Genomic DNA, 27897 nt, shown 5'->3' with positions numbered 1-27897 from the left:
TACTCCTATGTTCTTTGTCCTGGTTCTCTTTTTATCTATCCACTCTCTCTGCTGCTCTTAAGATTTGAGAAGTATCCCAGCCATCCTTTTGCATTCTCTTTATTAACTCTTCCCTGTCTGTCATGTAAATTTCAATGAGGGATCCTGCAGGTCCCCTTTTAACTTCATTATCTGCCATTTCACAGACTTCACTAACCCCGGCCACGATTACTATTCTAGCACCATGTTTCACTACCGTTACAGGGTTTCAAGTTATACTCACGGCTTCCACTATTACCACCTCGGCAAGGTGCTTCTCCACTGGAGTCTGGTTTAGGTCAGAGTTGATCAAGCTCCTTTTCCGCCCCGCTTTTCACAACATTGACAGTACAGTTCCCAACTTTTCAAACTTCCATGCAATCAGATGGCAACTCTGCATTTGTTCGCCACGACAGAGTTTGATGTTAACCGACCTCTGCCACTTGTGCTTCACAATCCTAAGTGCCCTTGGTGTCTCTTGCCACACTTCAATCTCCTGACCTTTGCGTGGGAGATTCCTCCTATTAACAACCAGTCTATGGCATGGTTTTGAGACAGGCACTACCTTGTCCTCTTTGTCAGTCAGCACAAGCAACAGTTACTTATCACTATCGGCAGTTAGTACTTATCACTATATCATATACAACAATACTTATTACTACAAATACCCCTTAAGTTTAACCTCTTGCAAACTGTATTCTTGACCTTGTCTGACTCTCAGATTCAGTGATCTCTACCCCGGCTCCGATCGTGGCCAATCGATCTCACCAGTAATAGGATTCTAGCCGACTACGCCAATTTGTTGTAGGAAAAATGCCACTTGTGAGTCAGACTTGAAGGTTTCAACAATACAGTTTTATTTAACGAAGCTTCGTGGAGAAAAGGCACTAACAAGCAGCAAAACCTTCTCTCAATGAGACAATAGGAGCGGTCCATCTTTATACCCTTTACACAATAGATGGACCGGACATCTAGCCATTATCACATCATTGTAATCAAGTAGGTGATCGATCGTTAAACACATCAACACATCATTATAGACAAATACAGGCAGATACAGACATAAGCATGTTAACATCGCATTGTTCTATGAATGGATACATTTCCTACGTCAGTGACTATCAATGACTTTAGTTTCGGTCTATTCATACAGTAGTTGACAGTAATTGGTTTTCCTGCAGTTATGTATTCCCGATCCCACCTGTAGTTAATCTCATTATCTATCCCTATTGTCCTTATCTTTAAGCCCTAGCTGGCTTCCTGTAAGATTTGATTCCTGCATGTTTAACTTTGGGTAGCTGTCTGTCCTTTATGTTTTAATCTCAGGTAGCTGTTTGTACTGAAAGTCAGTGTCTGTTTAATGTCTCTTTCCCAGGTGACTGTTTGTGTGCCAGGCCATCATCTTATGTGTACCCATCTGTATATTTTTCCTCCTTCAAGTATCAACATGACCATGGGGGAAGTAGGGTGAGAAACAAAAAGACATTTGGAAATCTGTCATAATGAAGTATTCTGCAGTCACTGCTGGTCTCAGCCTTGGTAACATTTTGCTTGGAGTCTTCTAGGTGGAACTGAAATGTTTTTTCTTCTGGAGCTTCTTTTAAAAATATCTTTTATTTACCTTTTGTTAAGTTTTAGTCAGGTGATTTAAAGGCTGTCTCACCTCTGACACTCCCCTTCCTTGACCTCTCTGTCTCCATTTCTGGTGATAAACTGTCCACTAGCATCCATTACAAGCCCACTAACTCCCACACCTACCTTGACTATAGCTCTTCACACCCCATATCCTATAAGGACTCCATCCTATTCTCTCAGTTCCTTTGCCTCTGCTGCATCTGTTCTGATGATACCACTTTTTCCAAAATAGCGCTGTCGATATGTCTTCCTTCTTCATATGCACCTCCGTAGATAGGTTCATGGACGAAAAGAAATTGGTTTAGGTTGGAGGGTCACAGTTTTTTGTTTTTTTTTTTAACTGGTCGGTGCAACATCGTGGGCCGAAGGGCCTGTTCTGCGCTGTAATGTTCTATGTTCTATGTTCTATGTTCTATGTTCAATCTGGTCTATTGCATTTGCTGCAGCGAGACCATCGCAGACTGGGTGACCGCTTTGCTGAACATTTTCGGTCCGTCCGCAAGCTGGACCCAGACCTTCCTGTCGCTTGCCACTTCAACCCACCACCCTGCTCTCCTGTCGACATGTGCTTGGCCTGTTGCAATGTTCTAGTGAACCCCAAAGCATACTGGAGGAACAGCACGTCATCTTCCAATTGGGCACTTTACAGTCTCCTGGACTGAACATTGAGTTCAACAACTTCAGAGGATGAACTCTCTCCTGCATGTTCATCCCATTTCCATTTATTTTATTCCAATTCATTTCATCTCACTCATCCATTTTATCATTCTTCTTTTTTACTTCTATTTTCCCACTTCTCCATTCCAGCCCTCCTCCTTTCCACCCCACCCCTTCAGTGCAACTGCCACATTCCTCAGGCAGTCCTTTAACAATCTGTACCTCTTCTACCATTCTCACATTCTGATCACTTAATGGACACTCTTAGCACCTTCTCAGCCTTTTGTATCCTCATTTACATTCCCTTTGTTTAATTCCAGCCCCCCACTAGTATTCTCTTTGCTCTCTGCTCTGACGAACATAGAACATTACAGCGCAGTACAGGCCCTTCGGCCCTCGATGTTGCGCCGACCAGTGGTACCAATCTAAAGCCCCTCTAATCTACACTATTCCAATATCATCCATATGTTTATCCAATAACCACTTGAACGCTCTCAACGTTGATGAGTCCACCACTGCTGCAGGCAGGGCATTCCACACCCTTACTACTCTCTGAGTAAAGAACCTACCTCTAACATCTGTCCTATATCTCTCACCCCTCAATTTAAAGCTATGTCCCCTCGTGCTAGCCAACACCATCCGAGGAAAAAGGCTCTCACTATCCACCCTATCTAATCCTCTGATCATCTTGTATGCCTCTATTAAGTCACCTCTTAACCTTCTTCTCTCTAACGAAAACAACCTCAAGCCCCTCAGCCTTTCCTCGTACGATTTTCCCACCATACCAGGCAACATCCTGGTAAATCTCCTCTGCACCCTTTCCAACACTTCCACATCTTTCCTATAATACGGCGACCAGAACTGTACGCAATACTCCAAATGCGGCCGCACCAGAGTTTTGTACAGTTGCAGCATGACCTCCTGGCTCCGAAACTCAATCCCTCTACCAATAAAAGCTAACACACCGTACGCCTTCTTAACAACCCTATCAACCTCGGTGCCAACTTTCAGGGATCTATGCACATGGACACCCAGATCCCTCTGTTCATCCACACTACCAAGTATCTTACCATTAGCCCAGTACTCTGTATTCCTGTTACTCCTTCCAAAGTGAATCACCTCACACTTTTCCACATTAAACTCCATTTGCCACCTCTCAGCCCAGCTCTGCAGCTTATCTATGTCCCTCTGTAACCTGCCACTTCCCTCCGAAGGGTTATGTAGACTCAAAACGTGGCTCTATTCTCTCTCCACAGATGCTGTCAGTCCTGCTGAGATTTTCCAGCATTTTCTGTTTCTGCCTGTCACTTTCTTTTGTTCTGATGATGGATGTTCATTACAATGTTAAATTCTTTTCTTTTGCAATGCTGGGTGGAGCTGTTGTGTATTTCCAGCAATTCCTGTTTTAAATGTTAAACTGCGTGAGCCATTGATTCAGGCCGCAGTGAATGATGGTGCACTCATCAACATGAAGTTTAGTAACTCTATTTTTTTCAGATAAAGCTCGGCACAACATCGTGGGCCGAAGGGCCTGTTCTGTGCTGTACTGTTCTATGTTCTATAACTCAAACAAGGAGCTGTCACAATCTGCAACAACAAATGTTCATGACAACAATTTTAACATTTTATGAAGAGTCTTAGCAAATCTCTTTTTTTGTTGATTTCTGTAAATTCTTTTCTCCAAAGAATTGCTCCATAATTATACAATGCCCTTACTATTTCCCCCGGGGAAATTCCCCAGAGGATTTTCACAGTAACCTCCTTTCGGTGTGAATGTAAGCTACTTGTGACTAATAAATTTTTAAACTTTAAGATCTCAGGAAGCTGAAAGGCCTCTGATGTGCCTAATGTAAAGCTCTCGGCAGCACACGCTTGCTGTTTATTGTGTTCAGTGGATCAGCCCCTGAGCACCTTCTGAAGCTCTTTCTTTAATTTAAACATCCCGTTTAGCACATGAGAGGTGCAAGGGGTGTACCTAGACCCAGCTGGGTGCTATCAAAGTCTACAGTGTAAACAAAAGATATTGAGTAACGTACAACAGACTTTGAGAATTCATTTTTCAATTGTCTAATGTCTGGGTAAGATAGCTCTGTAAAAATATTAATTCTTTGAGAATTTATTAATGTGATTGAAATGAATGAGGCAGAAAGCTGCGTTTGACTTCATTGCAATTGCCATTTGTTTTGCTGTATGTATTGTGATGGGCTGGAAAAGCTAGTCTCTGTGTTCCATTCTGTTTCTATTTGTGGTAGGTACTTGAATGGGCACAGGAGAAAAGAAAGTTAAGTGTGTTACATATCCACGGCGTTTACACTAACCCCAGCGGGATTGTTCTACATCCTTTGGGCTACCAGAATGTGTTGCGGAATACAGAAGTAATGGTGAGTTTTATATTACTTTCCGAGTGCAGATATTGAAATACCATTAGACAGGAGATTTAAAAGGACACATCTGGAAGATCACAGTTGCAGTATGTACCTTGGCTTCTACTGTTCTGCAACAGAATACTGAATATGTATCTGAGCTTCCCTGGAACTTGCTATTTGACTAATTAGCCCAATCAGTGATTTTCCTTCACACCTCCACTTCACCCCCTGCCACCTGTGGAGAATAATTATTGTCACCACTTGAGCTAAGGCAGGCTGATACGATTTTTAAAGGGTACAAATTATTTGGATATTGATTGCAGCTTCGATGTATGACAGCCTTATAGCTCCCTGATATGTCATGTGTGGTAAGTCAAAACAACATGGAGAGGCTCCACAAGCTTGTTAAACACAGTATCTGCAGCCATCTTGACCAAGGCAACTATAAAGCTCAAACTTCGATATCCCACTCCGATGTGAAACGTGTATGTTGGTGTGGTGCGTCAAATAACAGAGTGAGATGATGGCGTAGTGGAAATGTCACTGGACTAATAATTCAGAGGCCCAGGCTCATGCCGTGGGGTATAGGTTCAAATCCCACCACAGCAGCTGGTGAAATTTAAATCTAATTAATTAAAATCTGGAATTGAAATCTAGTCTTAGTAATGGTGACCATAAAATTATCATTGATTCTTGTAGAAACCCATCTGCTTCACAGATTTCCTTCCCTGAAGGACATTAATATTCCCTATCCGGCTTAAGTGTGACTCCAGACTCTCAGCAATGTGGTTGTTTCTTAATTGCCCTCTGAAATGACAAATCACTCGGTTGTACCAAACTGCTGCAGAAAAGTTAAAAAGGAATAAAATTGGATGGACCACCTGGCATTCTTTCAGATATTGTACAGTTAATCAAAATGAGCACCAATGATTTGTGCCAGGGAGCTGAGACCTTCATCCACAAATTTACCCACAATGGCAGCCATCATCTCGATGTCTACGTTGACTTCGGCACCAGAAACCACAACAGCACACGTGACCTGTCAATCCTGCCAAGTCCTTATCAACATCAAAATTTGGAGAGCCATATCTGGGTCTTGACGTGATGCAAGCATGGGACCAGCTGTGTTTTTGCGAGATCTGGTGTTACCCCTCTTTTTTAATCCTTTTATTTATCCTGATGCATGGCCCATAATGATCTAACCCTGGAGTGTATACTCTGTGCTGTGTTCCTGAAAGATTCTGGTTAAGTTGGGGTGATGGGGAGCTGAATAAAGTCAAGAAATTCCTCATTTTATCAAGGTGGTCGGTGACAGCCGGGGTGAGGCTTTGTTCGCAATGACAGGTTTAAGCTGGTGAGCAGCTCGTGCTCTGGCCGTGTTGTACACATCGAGATGATGGCTGCCATTGTGGGTACAGTTGTGGATGATGGTCTCAGCTCCCTGGCACAAATCACTGGTGCTCAATTTCATGAATTGATGATATCTGAAAGGAAACAGCTGTAGTGGATAAAAGAAGCTCGTCGGACAAGAGGGCACTTTCCTCGGTGAAGGTTCACCTTTGGTTCTTGGAAAACTTGCTGCATGGGATGTCGGACATCCTGACTAATTCGGAGAGGTGGGGCTGGAGAAGGAATGTCCGTGTGCCCGATCTCCTGAGAGGAGCTGAGGAGAACTTCCCGGCTGAATCTGAGAACTGGCTGCCATGCTTTCATAATCTCAGTTTGAAAGATGGGCGTATCAAGTTCGAAGAGGCATACTGTATCTGGTCTCTGGGATCTGGAGTCCGTTATCGGCCCTGATCGCTGGCCTCGCATTGTCTTGACCACTGTTCGTTGAAGGGGGGGGGGGGGTGGTGGTGGACGTAGTTGGACCTCACCACCTGCCAGGTTTCTGTCTACTGGGGTTTCTGGGCGACGATACAATGGAGATTGGCATAATAGAACACCACTCAGGAGAAAGCATCCACTCAATCAATACTTCATCCACCACCTTAAGCATTCACCTCCTCCCTCATGAACGTTCTGGCAGCACTACATACAAGATGCTCTGCAGCAACTCACCAAGGCTTCTTCGATAGCATCTTCCAAACACATGATCTTTACCACCGAGAAGGATAAAGGGGCAGATGCGTGAGAAATCCATCCCCTGCAGGTTTCCTTCTGAGCCACTCACCACCCTGACCTGGAAATATATCACTGTCCCTTCACTGTCACTGCAGCAAAATCCTGGAGGTATCTCTCCAACAGCACTGTGGGTGTGCCTAGACCACATGGACTGCTAGAGTTCAAGAAAGTGGCTCACCACCACCACCTTGAGGGCAATTAAGGATAGGCAATAAACGTTGGACTTGTCAGCAATGCCCTCATTGCCTGAAAGAATAAACAAAAATCCTCTTGTCACACTATATTCCTCACAATAATTTAAATTCTGGGTTTTTGACAGTGTCAGGCTTTGCTAACTGGCAAAAGTCAGGGCCTCATGACATGATTAGTACTTGGATGCTTTATAAATGCAGGTTGTTTTTGCTCTTGCTGTTCAGTGAATGAATGTGCTCACAAAGCCAGGAACTGGGATGAGTGAGGAGTTGGCTGATCTCTGCCAAAGCAGCAGTTTTGATGATAGAACATAGAAACATAGAAAAACTACAGCACAAACAGGCCCTTCGGCCCACAAGTTGTGCCGAACACATCCCTACCTTCTAGACCTACCTATAACCCTCCATCCTATTAAGCTCCATGTACTCATCCAGGAGTCTCTTAAAAGACCCTATTGAGTTCGCCTCCACCACCACTGACGGCAGCCGATTCCACTCGCTCACCACCTTCTGTGAATAACTTACCCCTAACATCTCCCCTGTACCTACCCCCCAGCACCTTAAACCTGTGTCCTCTCGTAGCAGCCATTTCCACTCTGGGGAAAAAGCCTCTGAGAGTCCACCCGATCTATGCCTCTTATACACCTCTATTAGGTCTCCTCTCATCCTTCGTCTCTCCAAGGAGAAAAGACCGGGCTCCCTCAGCCTGTCCTCATAAGGCATGCCACTCAATCCAGGCAACATCCTTGTAAATCTCCTCTGCACCCTTTCAATCTTTTCCACATCCTTCCTATAGTGAGGTGACCGGAACTGAGCACAGTACTCCAAGTGGGGTCTGACGAGAGTCTTATATAGCTGCATCATTATCCCCGGACTCCTAAACTCAATCCCTCGATTAATAAAGCCCAGCACACCATATGCCGCCTTAACCACCTCCTTCACCTGCGGGGCCGATTTCAGAGTCCTATGGACCCGGACCCCAAGGTCCTTCTGATCCTCTACAGTACTAAGAGTCTTTCCCTTTTATATTGTACTCCTTCATCCCATTTGACCTACCAAAATGGACTACGACGCATTTATCTGGGTTGAAGTCCATCTGCCACTTGTCCGCCCAGTCTTGCATCCTATCTATGTCCCTCTGTAACTTCTGACATCCCTCCAGACTATCCACAACTCCACCATATGCCTTCTTGACCACCACCTCCACCTGCGGGGCCGATTTCAGAGTCCTATGGACCCGGACCCCAAGGTCCTTCTGATCCTCTACAGTACTAAGAGTCTTTCCCTTTATATTATACTCCATGATGCCCTGTGCTAAAATGGAGGAAACAGTCCACAAAAGTTCACGTGATTCTGTTTGCAATCCAGTGGTTCTTGCAGCAAAATGTCTGTAAGCGTGGACATTGGATGAGGAAAGGATTTGGACTTGATTCACCCATAGCTTATTGACATTAACTGTTGAGGCTGACACAGGAACTGTGGTCACTTGGGCAATGAGCTTTAGGGCACTTGTGGTACCAGCAGGAGCCACAGCCATGAGGAGAGGAGATGATAAAAGACCAGCACTCTTTGAATAAATGTTTAACTTTTGCAAATGTGAACATTTGTAATGTGGTCTCAATCAGTAACTATTGTACATTGAGCAGTGGGCACTACTATAATTGCTTCTGTTTTAATTACTGAACAGAGAGAAATTCAGAAGCTGTATGAAAATAAGGCCTTTGTCTTCCTCGGCTGTGGCCGGACAGTCGAGGACACAACGTTCCAGTCGCTCTTCCTGGAAGCAGTGAGGAACAAGTCTGACCTGGAACACTTCATGCTGGTGCGCAGGGATGATGTGGATGAATTTAAAAAGCTTCGTGAAAACATGCTGGACAAAGGGATTAAAGTGATCTCGTACGGGGACGATTACTATGATTTGCCAGAATATCTCGAACGGTTAACCAACGCCATCTGTTCATTAGGGAGGCAAGGTATGTTGTTAGAAGATTGGATTTAATCCAGTAACTAAGCATACAAGTTGCAGTGGATATTGGGAGCATGTCATTTTGCAGGAGGAAGACCTACTTGATGATGTGTTGGACTAATGCAGTATTCAGAATGGGTTTATTTGGGGAAAATAAATAGCTTGGCTTCCTGCTCCTGTTTGCTGTCCAGTGACTGGTGTAAGCGTGTATCTGAAAATCCAGTAATCCAAAATCTCATCGTTCAGCCTCTGTGATCAAGATGCCGGAGTCTACAATTGGCTGGGAGATAAGAGGCAGAATAGGTATTAAAAGGTTAGTTCTCCAATTGGCAGGAAATAATGAGTATTGTTCCCTGAGGATCGCTATTGGGGCCTCAACTTTTGAGATTATGTATAAGTAATTTGGAAGGAAGTCAATTATTCAGTAAGAGTCTCAAACGATATGGAGCAAAGGCTTAGATGGAACGGAGGTCCAGTTGAGCTACAATTCTAACTGAATGTTGGAACAGGGACAAAGGATCAAATGGCCCTCTGTTCTGATGTGTCCGACGATACAGGATGGACTTTTAATTTTGAGAGTCTCAGTATCATCACTGAAGATATGAAATGGACAAGAGATGGATTGCATAGATAATAAACTGAGGAACATCTGTCCCCAGCTTGAAGGGGCAAATTCCCCAGCGATCCCAGAGAGCAGTCAGTACTCGTGAAAGCTGGCAGTGTCTACAGGAGATCATGGGGAATCGAGAAAATGGGTGAAAGGAAAATCCGAGTAATTCAATCCTGACTGTCACAAGTGGTCATCATCTATTAGAATGGTGGAATTTTAGGGCCCAGCCCTCCATTTTGTTCAGGACCAGGCTCCAGTCAGCTTGCTGAACTGGTGGTGTTTTCACAACATATGATACTAATGGGTACAATTTTAATACAACTTCTTAAACTCTTTGCAATCCTCCAATAAAGTTGGAGTTATGCTGCATTCACAATGCATCACTGGGACTTCAGTACATTTTGTAATCTTGAGTTATACAAATCCTTTTACATTAGTGTGTCCAAAAATCAGTTTGCATCAGTGGAAGCCTGGCCGTATTATAACTGCAGCCTGATTCATTGCCTCAGGAAAATGGAGCCGGCTCGATGGGCCAAATAGTCTAATTCTGCTCCTATATCTTATGGCTTGACACAGACTTCTTGAGGAACTGAGAAAGCATAGACTTTAACCAGTTACAGTGGAGACAGATGGTGGGTCTCAGCATCCTTACAGATGGTCCAATCATAACATCTTTGTCAATAATGTCTTAACATTTCCACAAGTTTATTGCAAACTTATACTCAGAATTTAAAAAAAAAATTCTCCCAAATTGGGAATAAAGGTATGAAGCTAGATTTCCTATTTTGGTGCCAGGGAACAAGAGCTTAGCCAGCTGGACATGGTTACCAGATGTTGCAACATGCCCAGCCTTGGTTTAGTACCCACTGAAGTGAATGGGTGGAGAATCATGGGCAGTTCCTGACTGATCTTCTGTTAAACGCCCCAAATGAGCTGGGTAGTGATGACATAGATCCAGTTGTAATGTGAGCAGCTGGTGTGGGATATCAAATGTCATAATGGTGTAATTGGGAGTGTTCTTCTGGGCTCGGAGCTGAGCAACTTATTCTGCATCTGACCCGTACTAAACCTAACCTGAGAGTGCTTGACATTGGTGAAGAGTCTAAACTTTAAAGTGTTTAGTCTCCAAGAATGATGTCTTTCATCTCATTAGCTGAAATGTTCACTCAAAATGCTATGAATTATCCAAAGAGGCTTCAATCCTGAAGTTGAGGTTTGCTGCAGGAACCTTCCAGTTTTGTGTCTAATCTGCACTGCTCCTTTGTTGTTTTTCCTGATAGGAGCATCCAACGTTGACAATATATACAAGAATGGTCCTTTTACAGTGAATAGCCAAGGTATGGATTTAGAGTCCGCTTTATTTGAGTCCTTCCATGTGTGATGCTTCAAATCACATTTTAAAGCAACAAATTGCATTTATGTCCAAAAACATCCAAAGAGACTTTGCTTTTGAAGGAGGTGGGGGAACGTTAGGGTTAGGATGTACTTGAAACTGGCCTGTTTTTTATTGACCCTGGGTGATTGACTTTTCTTTGTCCTGACCGATGGGGACCTGAACAATAGTTCTCTTTTTTTATCCGAAAAGCTAATTTTTAAGAAAAATTCAAACCTTTGGACCAGGTGAGAGGATTTAACCACTCAGGTCTGCTGCATTGTTCAGTAAGATCCTGCATTATCCCCGTTATCCCTTAATTCCTTCTGTAATCAAAATAAGGTCAACAATTGAGCAACTACTGCCTTTGTAGAGAATTACAAAGATTCACAAACCTCCGTGTGAACACATCTCTCCTTACCTTAGTCCTAAACAGCCAATCTCTTCTTCTGTGACCACAAATTCTAGATTCCCCAACCAGCGGAAACACCCTCCAAACATCTGACTGGGTATACTGCAATGCTTGGTGCTTGGGCCTTGGTTATTTATAATTGTGCTGTATCAGAGTTAGCTGGTGCGGAGATGGTGTGGGGAGGTGAGATGAGAGGGCTGGAACATGCCAGATGGAGTGTGAAATTGTCCACTTTGGTTGGAACAAAATGGAGAACCATGGAATTACTACAGCGCAATAGACCATTCAGCCCATCGAGTCTGCACTTCGACAGAGCATTCTACCCAGGCTGTATCCCCATAACCCTACATATTTACCCTGCTAATCCATACATCCTGTGACACTAAGGGGCAATTTAGCATGGCCAATCCACCTAACCTGCACATCTTTGGACTGTGGGAGGAATGATGTGGAGGTGCCGGCGTTGGACTGGGGTAAACACAGGTGGCTTTTGCTACCAAATAAACCTGTTGGACTTTAACCTGGTGTTGTGAGACTTCTTACTGTGGGAGGACACTCGCCCAAGACTGGAATCGAACCCAGGTCCCTGGTGCTGTGAGGCAGCAGTGCTAACCACTGTGCCACCGTGCTGTCCAAAGTGGAGTGCTTTTTGCAGTGGGAGACTGAGTTGTACTAGTGTCAGGCTGGGGGAACCTGGATGCCCTTATGCACAGAGAACAAAGAGTGGCAGCAGGCAGTTGTGATGTCAGGTGGTTTGTTGGCTTTTGTTGCAGAGGATTCAAGTGTTGCGATGGAACAGTCTGGAGTGCTGTGCACAGATTTGGTCTGTGTGACTGGGAGGGATGCGCTTGCACTTCGGGAAGTGCAGCGAAGGTTCACCAGGCTGATTCCTGAGACGGGAACATTGACCTGTGAGGAGATATTTAGTGGACGAGGCCTGTGTTCTCTGGAGTTTGGAGGTGATTAGTGAAGTGCGTGGGGGGGGGCAGGATGACACTGTGCTGGGGAGAGGGGGCTTGGTGTGGATATAGGGAGGATGCTTCCCCTGGCTGAGGTTGCGGGTCAAAGTCCCAGAGTGAAAGTCAGCCATTTGGGACTATGATGGTGCAAAATGTTTTCACTTGGTTGTGGAATATTGAATACATTCTAGGCAGAGGTTAGTAGATTTTTAGGCACAAAAGGAATTGAGGGATACAGAGATCCTGCAGGAAAGTGGAGTTGAGTTAGAAGATAAACCGTGATCTTATTGAATGGTGGAGCACATTGAGCCAAATGGCCTCCTCCAGCTCTTGATATTGAGACAGAAACTATAACACCCTTTTTTAAAAGACGACAAGCAATCTAAGGAAATTGAGAGGGAATAGATAGCTCCATTTGGAAAGTAACTACTGCCAGTAAAACCCAAGTGGCTGAATAACCTCCCAGTTTAATTCCTTAGATTCTATGATTATTTGCTGATGGAATTCAGTAGGTCACCAAGACTCCTTTGACGTGCCTGTGCCGGCTTGATGGACTGAGGGGCCTGTTCCTGTGCTGTTCTTTGACCTTCCGAACCCACAACTGCTATCATCTAGGACAAGGACAGCAGGCACATGGACACACCACCACTTGGAAATGCCCCTTCAAGTCACTCACCATCGTTGTTCTGTCGCTGTTCTGAATCCTGGAACTCCTTCCCTAACAGCACTGTTGGTGTGCCTACACCTCAGGGACTGCAGTGGTTCAAGGCAGCTCATCATCACTTTCTCTAGGGCAATTGAGAATGCAAAATAAATGCTGACCTTCTCGGTAATACCCAAGTCCTGTAAAAACGAATAAAACATGTAGGCTCCATTGCCCTATAGCATAAGAATATTGCCTTTTGGACCCCCACCTCCCTTTTAACTTGCAAGATCAAGGACCTTTGCAAGTTAACCCCTTAAAGCTCAATCCAGCCCATATCTGTACAGGTTAAATGTATATCTTATGAACTGTTGGAGTTGTCTGCTCAACCATGATTTGTTCTCCTGCCCAGGTCAGAAAATGGAAACAGATGATGAGATAAAGCTGGGGAGATGAGCACTTGGCCTTTTGTAAGACTGACTGTTGAAACACAACCCAGGCATGGACGAGAATGTTATTGTGGGATGCACAGTAACTGACAGCCGCTGATGAGGCCAAAGCTGGCTACCTGCAGAGAGAGCACATGCTGAAAGGAATGTTCCACCTCACTGTACTGCAAACACTCCCATTTTCTTCATTTGAGTCAAGCTTCTGGTTTTTAAACTTGTCGATCTCTGTTTTTTTGCTCAAAGTGAGCTGGATTTCATGGACTTCATCAAGAGTTCTTCTCCCATACTTGACAACTCTTGCAATTGTACAGTTAGTTTGATGTAGAAATTTTGTACTGTTAATGACTGACTTCTGTACAGATTATTTTATCATTAAAAATCATTAATGATATGACTGTTTTGGTATTCTGATGCACAGCAAGTGAAAAATTAGTAGCATGTTTTTAAACCCCTACATACAGCAGGAGAAAATATCAAAGTGTTCAAGAATTTTTGTGAAGAAACTTAACCAGAAGCTAGTTGTATACAAAAGAGTGAGAAAGATCTGATGTGAGACAGGGTGGCATAAATTTAACTTGACATGCATTCAGATCCATTCCAGACTAACTAACCCATCCGATTGCAAAAATAAATCAATTTGATTTTTAATTTTGTGTAGATGTCAGCATGTTTTTCCCAATTCCCCATAAATGCCCTAGTATGCCACTCAAGTTGAGTCAATCACATAGGCCAAACCAAGCAAGGATGGCAGATTTCCTTCCCTAAATGACAGGTTGGTTCTAATAAAAATAGATGATAGTTGTCATAAAGACTAGTTTTATATTCCAGTTTTATTAAGTGAATTCAAATTTCACCAGCTGCAATGGTGGGCTTTCAAACCTTGTTTCTTTATTACCATCTTCCCACCATCTCCTCCTCAACCCAATTACTGATAACTACAGTCTACAATTCTGCAATGGGTTTCTCTCAATCAGTTTTGTTAGAACAAATGTCTTAGGACCCTGAATGTGCCAAGGATGATGCCTTTACACAATGCAGGAAGAGTTATAGAAACAGCTACAAGAGGAATGACCATTTTAAATATTGGTGCACCTAACCAATGAGCAACTAGCTTTTAGGATGTCAGGAACTGGACAGGCAGGAGTTTCTCTAGAGAAAAATAACTGGAGTTGGTTAGAAAAGGTCTTTAAACCTATCAAACTCCTTGATAATTTCAATGTAGGAAAGGCATTTCTACTGGAGTCTAAAATTAGGCACAAGTTAGTCACTAATAAAGCCAGTGAAGAATTCAAGAGAAACTGCCTTATCCAAAGTTGAATCATAGAATTCCTACAGTGCAGTAGACCATGGAGGCTGTACTGACAACAATCCCACCCAGGCTCTATCCCTATAACCCCACATATTTACCCTGCTAATCTCCCTGACATGAAGGGGCAATTTATCCCCTTCTTTGGATTGTGGGAGGAAATCGGAGCACCCAGAAGAAACCCATGCAAGCATGGAGAAAAAGTGCAAACTCCATACACAGTTACCTGAGGTCAGAATTGAACCAACTGTGCCACTGTGCTGCCCCACAATGGTTAGGAATGTATAACCATATGGAATAGGTGAGGTGACGAGCACTGTAGGGCAAATACACAAGGGAGAAAGGGGAAGGAGATTGTTTCGGTTAGATGAAGTGGGTTGGGAAGAAGCTTGTGTGAAGTGTAAAGATCAAGATCGGTTGGGTCCACTGGCCTTTGTGTGATAGGGTTTTATTTTTTTTTTAAAAAACAGCACAATGCCATTCCAGCTCCTGAAATTTCTGGCTGGTTTTATAAGTTGGGACTGGGCAAGATTTGAAATCATTGATAATATACTTGGGTCAAGCTTGGTACAAAGATGGAGTTATTCAACGAGCTGTCCTGCTTTTGAAACTATTTCTCAAAATAATACTGATGGCAACTTTTCAAACAAGTAGATTTCCTTGGTTAACAGGGTAAGTTACTGGAGGAGACCTGCACAAAGCACTTTATCTGACAATGAATTTGAATGGAATCAGAACACCCAGCAATGCATTATACAGAAGCAAGGTGATCAGTGTGGGAATCCCTCCAAGTGTAGATCAAATTGCTCGAGTTCTAGCACATTACTTTTTTGTAGTATTCAAGCAAATTTTCTCCGTGGTGTTGAATAAGATACTGTTTTCCAACAATAAACAGAAAATACTCTACCTTGTAAATCCAGAGAAACAGGAGCTAGCTGTACCATCCATAGGCCAAAATCAGGAACCCATTGAAAAAAAGGACAACAGCTGACAAGGCCACAGCTGACAATGATAGCAGCTTTATTTAATAAATTCTCTTTACAATTTCTCTAATTCATAGGCAGCCAGTACTGAAGTTTATTGCACTAAGAATTAAAAGACTTTTTTTATACAAAAGGAAAGCAGTGGATTTCTATTCTCCATCAGTGATGAGGTGGTGGACTTTTCTGTTTTTTTTTAAAAAAAGCACGTTGGAGGGGTTTGCAGCAGACAGACGCTGGAAATGTTGCAATTTGAACAGGTAATGCCACAAAACATATTCAACAGCAATCCTCCAATATGCAGGGAGAAATCAGTGATGGGTTGAAGGAGGACAATTTGGTGGCAGTTGGGTTGCATTAAGACAGTAGTGAAAAGCAAGTATTTAGGCCTTCATCAGAGCACTGACCACAGCCTTGGCATTGAGGCTGCGCAGGTCATTGTAAGTCTGTCCAGTTCCAACAAAGACTATCGGTTGGCCAGTGATGTAGGTCATAGAAATCGCAGCACCAACCTGTAACAAGAGAAAAGCCTGTAAATATTGGTGCTCAAGTGAGTGGACAATACAGGTACAACAGTAGTGAGTATTAATCTGGCACAAGTGGTGGCAGCAATTGGAGATGAGAAAGTTCTATGCACTATGCCAAATGGATTTCAAAGTGGACAAGGCAGCTCCAACAGTTTGCTCGTGACCACTTCCCTGGTAATTGGACGGAGTCAGGAGTTGCACATCAGCCCTGACCTTATTAAATAGTGGAACATGTTTGACGGGACCCGATGACCTCCTGTTCCTACATTGATCAGATACTCCTCACTCTGACCATGAGTAAATAAGACACATTAAGCCCATCATTGGAAAGAGATAGAGATTATACTCAGCTAAAAAGCCCAACATTACATCCACCTCAGAGGTCTCCAATACTTCATATACAATGGAACTCTGTGGGCCATGTGTAAAGTTACAATAAAGAAACACCCCAGCACAGTCGCAAGCCACAAATCACCTGAAATTCACAACCCTATTTCAGCACAAGTTTGAATAAACAAGTCTCTGGTCTTGGAGATGTAGAAAGAGAAAGAAACAGCCAAATAATAGTGCCTTGATTCTGATTTTGAAATGTCAGAAACTTGTTTTCGCTCAGGTTATGTACACGTTGAAAAGGAGTCAGGAAAACATTCAGTACATGACTGGAATTTGGTTTGGATGTCAGAGAAATATCACAAGGTAAGTTTTCATTATTGGTAGTGGAAAGACTAACTGCACAGCTGCTGTACCTGATCTATGTTTAACACTATCTCATGAACATAGCGTGGATCTCATCTACAGTTCACTGTCCAGTCAAAGTTTGAAATGATTATACCTGCACCGACCAACATGAATAAAAATTACCAGTTGAGAAATACTTACAAAGACCTTAATTTGTAGGGCATTTAAACAAACAAAGGTGAACAAATAACTCCACTATCTCTTACTGTAGTTGTACTGAATTCTAGTCAGGTTACACAAGATTAACAAGGGGGTCACTAAATACTTGAGCATTACCTTATCATCAATCGTATCAAATTTAGTCAGAACAATGCCATCAATCAGCCGTGGTTTTTCAGCCATTGAATGGTCAGCCAGAGCCTGGTTGAACTTTACCTGAGAGGGGGAGAGAGACAAAGTCAGTACAAAACACAAACCCCTGCTGCAGCAGGTTAGTAATGGATTTCAGTAAAGCACGTGAACTAATTTTTACTGTGAAAATGCCTGGTAGGCAAATTATTGGATCTGTTCTTCCAAACTTGCATTGTATCTCGAGAAAACATTTTGAGTTGTATAGCACTACAATAGATGCTGACTACATATGTTACTAACACTGAGGTACAGTAGTTGAGTGTACAGGTCCATCACTATCACACTAAATTCAGGTCTAGTTAGCACTGCTGCCTCAGCACCAGGGACCTGGGTTCGATTCCTGGCTTGAGTCACTGTGCGGAGTTTGCATGTCCTCCCCGTGTCTGCATGGGTTTCCTCCCACAGCCCGAAAGACATGCTAGTTAGGTACACTGGCCATGCTAAAATTCTCCCTCAGTATACCCGAACAGGCGCTGGAGTGTGGCAACTAGGGGATTTTCACAGTAACTTCATTGCAGTGTTAATGTAAGCCTACTTGTGACACTAATAAATAAACTAAATAATACTGGGGTAGAGTCCTAATAGGTGCACGTGTTGAGGGACAGTAGAAATAGGTATTAGTCTGTCACCACTGGTGTAAGAAATTAGAGATGCTGAGTTACAGGTATCACATTAGAAGCAAATGTTAAGGAGATTTGTCCAACTGATGTTCATTTAATCAGGACTTAAAGAACTCTATTAAGGTGCAATGTATAACCAAAAAGCTTGCTACTCTGATAGTTTCCAAGAGCATCAGACCAAGTTGCTGCATAACTTGCTGCTTGACTTGCTGATTACCCAGATTAGCCAGTGAATTGAACTCCTCTCTATCACTGCAATCAGCTTCGAAGCCAAAGGTCTCTCTCGAGCAGATGTGTTGCCATATTTAAATCTCATGCAGACCCATCCTTTGTTTGGAATTGTCCAATCATTCTCTTTTGCCATGCTCATCATTAATCAATCATGCTTTCCACCCACCTAATCATAAACCTCTGCTTTCCCCTCCCTTCTCTACTTGTCTTAAAAAACTATTAATTGTTCATTGAGTGTTGGAACGATTTCAGACATTGTTGGATGCTCTAACAGTTGCTGAGGGTGGGAGGGAGCTGTAGATTCCTTTCTTTCTGGGTAAATTATTTAGAAAATGGGCTCACATGCTGACAGAACCTGTTGTCAAAAGTCCACAATCCCAAGAGTTTAAAGGCGTGGAGTAATTCCTGACATGCTGTGTATGATGGAAATTTCCTCCGGAGCCAAGCAGCAGCTGATACTCACCAACTGATCCACAGCCTCGTTTCCCACCAATGCTTCACCGACAAAAAGCACCAGATCTGGCATATTAATGGCGATGAGTTTGGCAAGAGCAGTCATCAGTGGGGTATTGTCCTGCATTCGGCCTGCCGTGTCCACCAGCACCACATCAAAGCTCTGGTTTCGAGCTGTGGAAGAAATGTGCACTTTAAACTTTATATTTAGAGCTTGGCATTGGAGGATTAAACTGAATCAAGGACAAGAGGTCTCAACCCAACTCCAAGCAAACAGGCAGCTGCTCTGAAAACAAGGGCTGTTATCTTTTTCAAATGGCAAATTCATGTTGTGGGAACTAACCTAATTACCATCTCTCAGTTGCCCAGTTTCTACTGATCCCAGTGAAGGAAGGGAGACAAGAAACTAATTGTTTCATCAGCTCTGCACTGGCGCTGTGCAAACATTCTGAATCTGCAGCTGTGCTCGTGTTTGGACTGTACTGCCCAGAGCTTGAGAAAGCTTCATTAGTTTTAACTAATCATTGTTGTTTTTATTCACTCATGCGATGCAAGTGTCACTAACAAATATTTCCCAACTCCTAATTGTCCCAAAGATGATGCTGTTGAGATACCTGCTTAAGCCACTGCAGTCCGTGTGGTGGAGGGACAGCCACAATGCTGTTAGGGAGGGAGTTCCAGGATTTTGACCCAGTGATGTGATATTTTTTTGAAGTCATGATGGTGATTGTGGCCTGGAGGGGGAACTTGTGGACGGTGGCGTTTCCCATTTGTCTGTTGCCCTTGTCCTTCTAGGTGGTAGTGGTCATGCTTTTGGAAGACAGGGGGACAGATTTTTAATCAGTAAGGGAATCAAGGTTATGAGGATACGGCAGGAAAGTGGAGTTGAGGATTATCATATCAGATCAGTCATGATCTCATTGCATGGCGGAGCAGACTTGATGGGCCGAATGACCCACTCCTGCTCCTACGTCTTATGAAGATGCTGTTGAATGAGCCTTTGAGAGTTGCTGCAGTGCAACATGTAGATGGTCCACACTGCGGTCACTATGAGCTAGTCTGATAATCAGCTCAGAAATCCTACCATTACTTCTCACACTATTCCCTAAAGGGTAAAAAAAACAGTATGCGTGTGAAGATACAACAACTACGAGCCAGTGGAGGAGGGAATGAATCCTTAAGGTGGTAGATGGGCTGATCAAATAGGCTATTTTGTCTTGGAAGGTGTGGAGCTTGGAACGGAAGGATCAAGGCGACTGGAAGAGTATTCCATCAGATTCCTGACTGGTGTTTTGTAGATGGTGGACTGCCATATTGAGGACTGATGCCTGGAAACCCAGGATTCAGACCCTTTGCTGGATAATAACAGTGCTCAGTTGACGTAGTTTTATACTGCAGGCATCTTTGGTGGTGAAATGAATGTTAATCGCATGTTCATAAGTCAGATGCAATTCTACAAAGATTCCCATTTTTCTCTCCAGAATATCTGGAAAACGTACTAAACAAATCCCATGTATTCTGTCAAATGGGATTTACTACACTTGTAGAAACTATGGCTTCCAGAGTCTGAAAAGTTCTACCAAGTGACCATAATCTCAGTCTTGCTTTAGCATGTACATGTGAGGTCGTGTACTATCAGTCTCAGGGGCCAGAGTGAGGCAGAAAGAACTCAGTAAATCACAAGAAAGTAGGAACATTTAGCACCAGAAAAAAAGTGCACGTCACATGCCTTGGAAACATCTCAAAATGCCTCAGACAATGAAATGCCTTGGAGGGTCTCGTGCAATAAAGCTTTCAAAAATTACCAAATGCGATGGCTTCCATTGCAATGCCAGCAGCATCCTTCCCATATCCCCGCTCAAAGAGCTGGACCATACTCTGACCATTGTGCTCCTCAGGTGGGTGCAGGGTGTTCAGACGGCGAGTGTGAGTCCGGAGCTGTTCCACAGCCCCAGCTCGGAAAGTGTCACAGGCAGCAATAAGAACCCGAAACCCATTTTCCATCAGCCAGAAGGTAATCTGCGGGAAGCAAAAAGCAATTACATTTCCTAATCCCGCAGGTGAGACGACCGTCACAAACAGCAAGGCCCTTTTTGTTCAGGTACTAACTGATCTGTTTTATTGCTTTTAGGTTTACAGCAATTGGAGCTTTTGTTTATTTCCATACATTTCCCAGTTCTCTTGCTTAGACAGACCTGGAAGATGTTGGTTTTATGGCTGCGGTTTTCACTCCCATGTCCAGCCTGGGAAGGTAGTGGAGGGCGGAAACCTTACAACCTTGAAAAAAATATTTGGATAGGTACTTAAAATATCAGTGTAGGAAAATGGGATTAGCATGCGATGCGAATAAGCCTTTGAGTGTGCAACATGTAGATGGTGCACACTGCGGTCACTATGAGCCAGTCTGATAATCAACTCAGAAATCCTTCCATCACTTTGCCCACTATTCCCTAAAGGGTAAAAACAATATGGGTGTGAAGATACACCAACAACAGCTATGAACCAGTGGTAGAGGGAGTGAATGCTTCAGGTGGTGGATGGGCTGATCAAATAGGTTGTTTTGTCTTGGAAGGTGTCGAGCTTGGAACTGCAGTCATCAAGGCGACTGGAAGAGTATTCCATCAGATTTCTGACTGGTGTTTTATAGATGGTGGACTGCCATATCGATGGTCTTCAGCTACAAGATTTTTTTTTTAAACTTTTGTGTTTTACTACAAAAACATCCAAAATAAATAGACATTTAAATCAGCAAAAAGTTACAAGCAATTGTGCAAACTAGCTGCAGACATGCATTACATAGTTAGTTTACTGGTAGTTGTCAGTGCAGACTCGATAGGCCAAAGGGTCCTTTGTACGCTCTGACTCTAAACGTGACTTATGCTCCTCCCCATCACCCCAACAAGGGCCTCCCTTTCTCCCCAACAACCTTGTCAATAAAACGTATCCATTCACAGGTATCCTCCCCTCTCTATGCTCAGGCCTGTCACCCAGGATCTCTGGTTTTTAGTTGCCTAATCACCCCACCTCAAGAAGGTTTTTCTTTACCCCTCACTTCCTCACTAACTCTGCCATTTGTATCAGGTCTCCAAAGGGTAATACTGATTTGATTTGATATTGTCACATGTATTAACATACAGTGAAAAGCATTGTTTCTTGCACACTATACAGACAAAGCATACCATTCATAGAGAAGGAAAGGAGAGAGTGCAGAATGTAGTGTTACAGTCATAGCTAGGGTGTAGAGAAAGATCAACTTAATGCGAGGTAGGTCCATTCGAAAGTTTGACAACAGCAGGGAAAAAGCAGTTCTTGAGTCGGTTGGTACGTGACCTCAAAATTTTGTATCTTTTTCCCGACGGAAGGAAGAGAGAGAGAATGTCCGGGGTGTGTGGGGTCCTTAATTATGCCGGCTGCTTTGCCGAGGCAGCGGGAAGTGTAGACAGAGTCAATGGATGGGAGGCTGGTTTGCGTGATGGACTGGGCTTCATTCACAACCTTTTGTAGTTCTTTGCGGTCTTGGGCAGAGCAGGAGCCATACCAAGCTGTGATAAAATCAGAAAGAATGCTTTCTATGGTGCATGTGTAAAAGTTGGTGAGAGTCGTAGCTAACATGCCAAATTTCCTTAGTCTTCTGAGAAAGTAGAGGCATCGGTGAGCTTTCTTAACTATTAGTGTCAGCATGAGAGGACCAGGACTATTTCTGTCCCTTATCTATGACTTGGTATCCTATTGCACAGGGCTACAGAGTCACAAACAAAGGAAAGCTGCCTTCACTGGAGCAGAACTCCTGTTTATATGTGAGGAGCCTCACTGATGGAAGAAACAGATTGCTGGAACTCTAGGAAACAGAATTCTAAGTTTGTTGAGGGACAGGGTCAAAAACAGAAGTCGACAGCTTAACAGCAAATACGCAATATAGAGGAGATATATGTGCAAACGGTAGGAAAAGGACATGCCCAGAGTGTAGAATTACTCTATCTTACAGGGTAATCAGTGCTGTTACATTTTGTATTTCGAGAGTGGCCTCTATTATAAGAGATGTAAAGAAAAAGAATGGACACAGTCAGAGAAGGGTGACTATAAGTTTGATTTGCTGGGAAAAAGGTGAGCGAAGCTGGATAAGCAGAGGGAATTAAGAACATATTAATCAATAGAGAGTTGACCTTGCAGCTCCTCAAATTTGTTCTGCCAATCAATATAATCATGCCTGATATTCAACTTCACATTCCTGCCCATAATATGTGGGGAGGCGATGGTCGAGTGGTATTATCGCTGGACTATTAATCCAGAAACTCAACTAATGGTCTGGGGATTCGGATTCGAATCCCGCCATGGCAGATGGTGGAATTTGAATTTGACAAAAAATATCTGGGATTAAGAATCTACTGATGACCATTGTCAATTGTCGGAAAAAACCATCTGGTTCATTAATGTCCTTTACGGAAGGAAATCTGCCATCCTTATCTGGTCTGGCCTACATGTGACTCCAGAGCCACAGCAATGTGGTTGGGACTCTCAACTACTCTTCTAGGGATGGGCAATAAATGCTGGCCAGCCAGGGATGCTCATGTCCCATGAATGAATAAGGAATAAATATTTCCCTCAATTCCCTGACAGGCCAAAAAATCTGTCCATCTCAACCATAAATATATTCAATGATGGAGTGTGCAGAACCCTCTGGGGATAAGGGAACTCCAAAGATTCCTAACTGCCTTATCGTAAAGCTGCCTGTGTTCCACATTCCCCAGCCAGGGTAAATAACCCCTCAGGATACACTCTGCCAAATCTCTTCAGAAGCTTGCATGTTTCAACAAGATCACCCCTCGCATTCCTCTAAACTCGAGGGAATTTTGAGCCCAATCTCAGCCTCTCAGCATAGGACAAGCCTCTCGTCTCAGGGATCAATCTAGCGAACCTTTGCTGCACTCCCTCCACTGCAAGTCTTCCTTTCCTTAAAGATGCAGACCAATATCTCAGTATTCCAGATGTGGTTTCACCTGTGGCAAGACTTCTTTATTCTCCACTCCAGTCCACTTGCAATAAAGGCCAACATGCCATTTGCTTCCTAATTGCTTGCTGCACCTACATGCTTATTTTCAGTTCCTGCTACAAGTATTGGATTGAAGCAGGGCCACAGATGGTTAAATGTTACAGAGGAGAAGGCAGCTGGTCTTTGGAAACGAAACAGGTCAGGGCTAAAAATTGAACTCAGCCAGAAAAGGAGAAAGATGCCCACCCGCCAAAGCCAGGAGCAAACAAGTTTCCATTTGAGCTGGGAAAATTAAACGGCACAGGAATAAGAGGGGGTGCTGGGGAAATGACGAAACCCACTTGTTTCCCGCTGCTCTTGAATTTGTGATTGTTGCACCTTTACCATCCTGTGAACAACTGTTACGTTATCACAACAATAGCTTTCACTGATGCTCAACCTTGGCAAGGTTGGTAGACTTTCCAACTCCGTTCACACCGCAGAAAGTAACGACAAAGGGATGTCTCAGCTTCTGAGCTTCGATGATATCACGCAGGATATCGACGCGCCTCTTTGGCTGCAGGATCTGGACGAGGGAATCCTGCAATGCCTGCTTCACTGTTGAGGTCACCGCTGTCAGAGAAAGGTAGGCTCAGTTAGCAAGGGGGAAGGGTGGCTGACAAATCAAGAAAAAGGACTGAAAGAAAACAGGTTGGCATCTACTTTGCAACCCCGCCCCCACCACATTCCCTGTGCTACCAGGATACCAGTTGTACGAGCAGCTTGCAGCAACACACCAGGGATGCCAGTCTAAACAATAACCTTGTTAATGAGCTTTCCTATTTTTTTGGGTGGGAGGAGAGTGGAAACACAGCTGAGCACCCTCCTTACTTCACCCAATGTTTATGCACAAATCAGTTCCAGCAGAAACCAACAGAAACTGTGGTTAGTTTTCTCTACCCCACCCCAGAGAAAATGGCAAGATCAGCTCATTCTGCCCATGGGATATTTTGTAAACCACCTGAAGTTTTCCTTTGGAATTTGCTATTTTTTTCCCCCCTAAAGTGACACAAGCTGTGGTACTAGACGGAAACACTACCTCACTGTGCACTATCGGAGGACATAGCGCTTGATGTTTAAAAAAGTGAGCACACACAACAGCCAGAAGCTGCCACCCGGAGACAGGCATCACTTAGTGCGCAGAGTTCCAAAAACATGAGACACAGAACATGGTACAAATACAGGAGTTCAAACCACAGCTAGTACAAGATGGAGATAAATTAATTTATTGGCTTATACTGTACTCTCAAACTTTGACACAACATTTTTAATAACTAAACATGACAAGATTGGTTCTACTGCTGTAGCTACTCCAGTTTCTGTCATTTTATCCTTGCAGCTATCTCAAACATTTTCCCTGATGTAGACTGCAAGGTGGCTGCAATTACATGATGTGGAGATGCAGGCGTTGGACTGGGGTAAACACAGTAAGGAGTCTAACAACACCAGGTTAAAGTCCAACCAAATAAACCTGTTGGACTTTAACCTGGCGTTGTTAGACTCCTTACTGCAATTACATGGCCATCACTAAGCTTGCTCTTAGGATTTGTGTTATGGTGCTTGTGAAACTTGTATAGGCAATGAAGGTGCGGCAAAGGATGCCATTCATAAATGTAACAGTCTCTATTAGGAAAGTGAAAGTGCTCCTTAGAATGACAAGATTTCTCCAATGAAGCTTGTTACAGGCTAGAGATCTCACAAGGAATGCATACATTGTTACATTTAAATTAGGTGGACTGCGCATCACCTTTACTACAGAACAATTTTAGAAGCCACAGGACACAACAGAATGCTATCAAATTTAAGCCTGCAAGATATTTAGTGATAGACAAGGTCCATCCATTGGTGGAAAGGTGGCTCTAAAGAATCACTCCTCCCCTACACCACCTTCTAACATTCAAAGTCTGATCACATTCTCTATAGTTGACGAGCTGACAGCAATGAAGGTAACTACCGACTGGAAGCACTTCGTGAAAGCTGAACTTGGCCTCAAATCTACAATTTAACTTCATGAGGTACGTCTGAAAGACGTGCTGGTTTGGCGCACTGGCCCGATCAGGCGCCGCAGTGTGGCAATTAGAGGAATTTCACAGTAACTTCACTGCAGTATTAATGTAAACCTTATTTGTGACTAATAAAATAAACTTTTTAAACTTATGTTAAACAAGGGTCATGGTGATGGTCAGGTCACAACATAAATCCAACTTACTGCTGAAGGTTCCCATGACTTTTCCCTCCAACTTCTTGGCCACCGATCCACACAGACGGACTGCAATATCTGCAGCAACATTTTTAGCTGCGGGTAGGTAGAGAGAAAATACGAGTCAAGGATAATATTGAAGGCCAATCAGATTAGTTGTGGTATACAGGTAAATTGCATTGCAATCATATGTAGAGTCATAGGTTAGTCTGAGGAGGTCCCTGCAACCTACCAATCAAGTGATCTTTCATTTTGTCAAGGACCGGTTCCATGTCCTGGGGGGTAAGGCTTTTGGATCCAACCAGGCCCTTTAGCATTCCAAACATTCCACCAAATCCACGCTTCTTCACACTAAGTGGAATATTGTACATTAAACAAATGCAAACTATCACAGAAATCCAGTTTAACAACTTATGAATAGTCTCATTGGATGGATGCTTGAACGTTCAAGTCTGAAGGGGATGAATTTGGTTCATCCATACCTGACGTGAGAAGTTTCTTGGATTACTTCCTCCTCCTCTTCCTCCTCCTCCTCCTCTTCACTGCTCTCATAATCTACAGTTTTCAAATCTCCTGCCATTGATCCAAAACATAAATTCTGAAATGATAAATCGCTGTCATGAGAAACAATTTCTGAATAAGCTCAATTTTTAAAACCAACTGACCGTTGCAGAAAAAGTAAAAGAATGTCTCCCTTCCTGGAGCTGTCTTTTTATTCATCTGTCTATCTCTGTATGCCTCTTATAAATCTGTCATCTCGTCTGAACTCTCACTTAACTTTCTCTATGAATCATAATATGGAAAACAGGAACAGAAAAGAAACATTTGCCTTGTCACAGAATGGACTCGATATTCCATGCACAGTGACACATTTTGACAGTGCATTGACTTATAACAAAGAAATGAACAACTATTTTCCACACAGCAAAATCCTACCAATATGATAATGAATTAATCCACATTTAGCAGAGTTGCTTGGGGTGGGGCTGTTTCAGACGTTAACCTACCGCTCTTGTTCATCTCGATATGACATATTTTTACTGAACTATTTACTTAATAACTCCTACATTTTAAAAATGCCTAAAACACATGTCAATTGATCAGCCAGCATGCACAGTGAACGCCTAAACTAATTATGTGGGCAGTGGGAGAATGAAAGGTGAAGGGATGAACTATGCCTGGGTAGCTTTTTGTGGCTGGATTTACGGGAAAGACGGTCTGCAAGAAGGTCATGCTTTTAGTGTCTCAGTTCTGCATGTTAGGTGAAATGGGAAGCAGAGACTAAGGATACAAAAATATAGATGGGAAACCCTACCCAAAGACCCTCACAAGAATAATCAAATTGCAAAGACAGCTGTAAACTGAAGGGGAGGGACCTTTGTAATCAAAAAAGCCCCCAACAAACTCTGTCTCCCAATCTAAATAAAACATGTAGAACATATGGCATAAAATGGCTATTTGGCTCAACTGGTTCATACGAGTGCTTGTGTCCCATACAAACCTCCCCACCGCACATCTAAGCCCATCAATATAACCTTCTTTTGCTTTTTCCCTCATGCTCATCTAACTTCCACTTCAATACAGTTATGATATTTATCTTCTCCCTGTTCCACATCCGAATCACTCCCTGGATAAAATAGTTTCCAATTTCCCTGTTGAATTTATGAGGGGCTGTGTTATATTTATGGCCCCTAATTCTGATGTTTACCCTATCAAGCCCTTTCATATCTATTATATTGTCCTTCATCCTTCTCCTTACAGAAAAAAATCCACAACATGTTCAATCATTCCTGATAGGTCTACCTGATCCTAATTCATATGAATTTCTCAGTTTTGTATCATCTCGTAAATCATTTTTAAATCTTGTCCAGTGCTTCTATATCCCTTTATAATATGGAAACAAAGAGCTGTGTGCACACCTCAAGTGTGGCCTAAACAAGATTTTATACAAATTTAACAACTTCTGTTTTATAATTCTATCCCTCTCGAATTCAACTCCAGTGCTTTGTAACAGCCAAATTAACCAGTGTTGCTTTTAATGATTTGTGTATCTGCACAAT

General features: G+C 43.1%; 2 protein-coding genes across 8 annotated transcripts in view; one reads left to right on the top strand and one right to left on the bottom strand.

Moving 5' to 3' along the window:
* Window positions 1-14048, top strand: part of fam118b (family with sequence similarity 118 member B) — a 49869-nt gene extending 35821 nt beyond the window's left edge. For 5 of the 7 annotated variants that reach the window (XM_078198824.1, XM_078198828.1, XM_078198829.1 and 2 more), the window contains 4 exons: window positions 4563-4691; window positions 8679-8964; window positions 10848-10904; window positions 13366-13793. In XM_078198824.1, the coding sequence (XP_078054950.1) occupies window positions 4563-4691; window positions 8679-8964; window positions 10848-10904; window positions 13366-13409 (516 nt within the window). In that variant the 3' untranslated portion in view covers window positions 13410-13793. Of the gene's footprint in view, window positions 1-4562; window positions 4692-8678; window positions 8965-10847; window positions 10905-13365 lie in introns of all 7 variants that reach the window. The other 2 variants (XM_078198827.1, XM_078198826.1) reach the window with 1 other exon arrangement.
* Window positions 14049-15711: 1663 nt separating this feature from the next.
* The window catches only part of srpra (SRP receptor subunit alpha), a 40254-nt gene continuing 28068 nt past the window's right edge, over window positions 15712-27897 (bottom strand). The window contains exons 6-13 of the mRNA XM_078198926.1: window positions 26320-26451; window positions 26070-26188; window positions 25847-25933; window positions 24038-24210; window positions 20414-20627; window positions 18619-18782; window positions 17230-17328; window positions 15712-16200 (exon numbers count right to left, since the gene is read on the bottom strand). Of these exons, the coding sequence (XP_078055052.1) occupies window positions 16072-16200; window positions 17230-17328; window positions 18619-18782; window positions 20414-20627; window positions 24038-24210; window positions 25847-25933; window positions 26070-26188; window positions 26320-26451 (1117 nt within the window). The 3' untranslated portion in view covers window positions 15712-16071. The remainder of the gene's footprint in view (window positions 16201-17229; window positions 17329-18618; window positions 18783-20413; window positions 20628-24037; window positions 24211-25846; window positions 25934-26069; window positions 26189-26319; window positions 26452-27897) is intronic.

The sequence above is a fragment of the Mustelus asterias genome, chromosome 27, assembly GCF_964213995.1.
Source record: "Mustelus asterias chromosome 27, sMusAst1.hap1.1, whole genome shotgun sequence".
In the NCBI taxonomy this organism is placed as follows: domain Eukaryota; kingdom Metazoa; phylum Chordata; class Chondrichthyes; order Carcharhiniformes; family Triakidae; genus Mustelus; species Mustelus asterias.
This window is presented reverse-complemented; position numbering and strand designations above follow the sequence as displayed.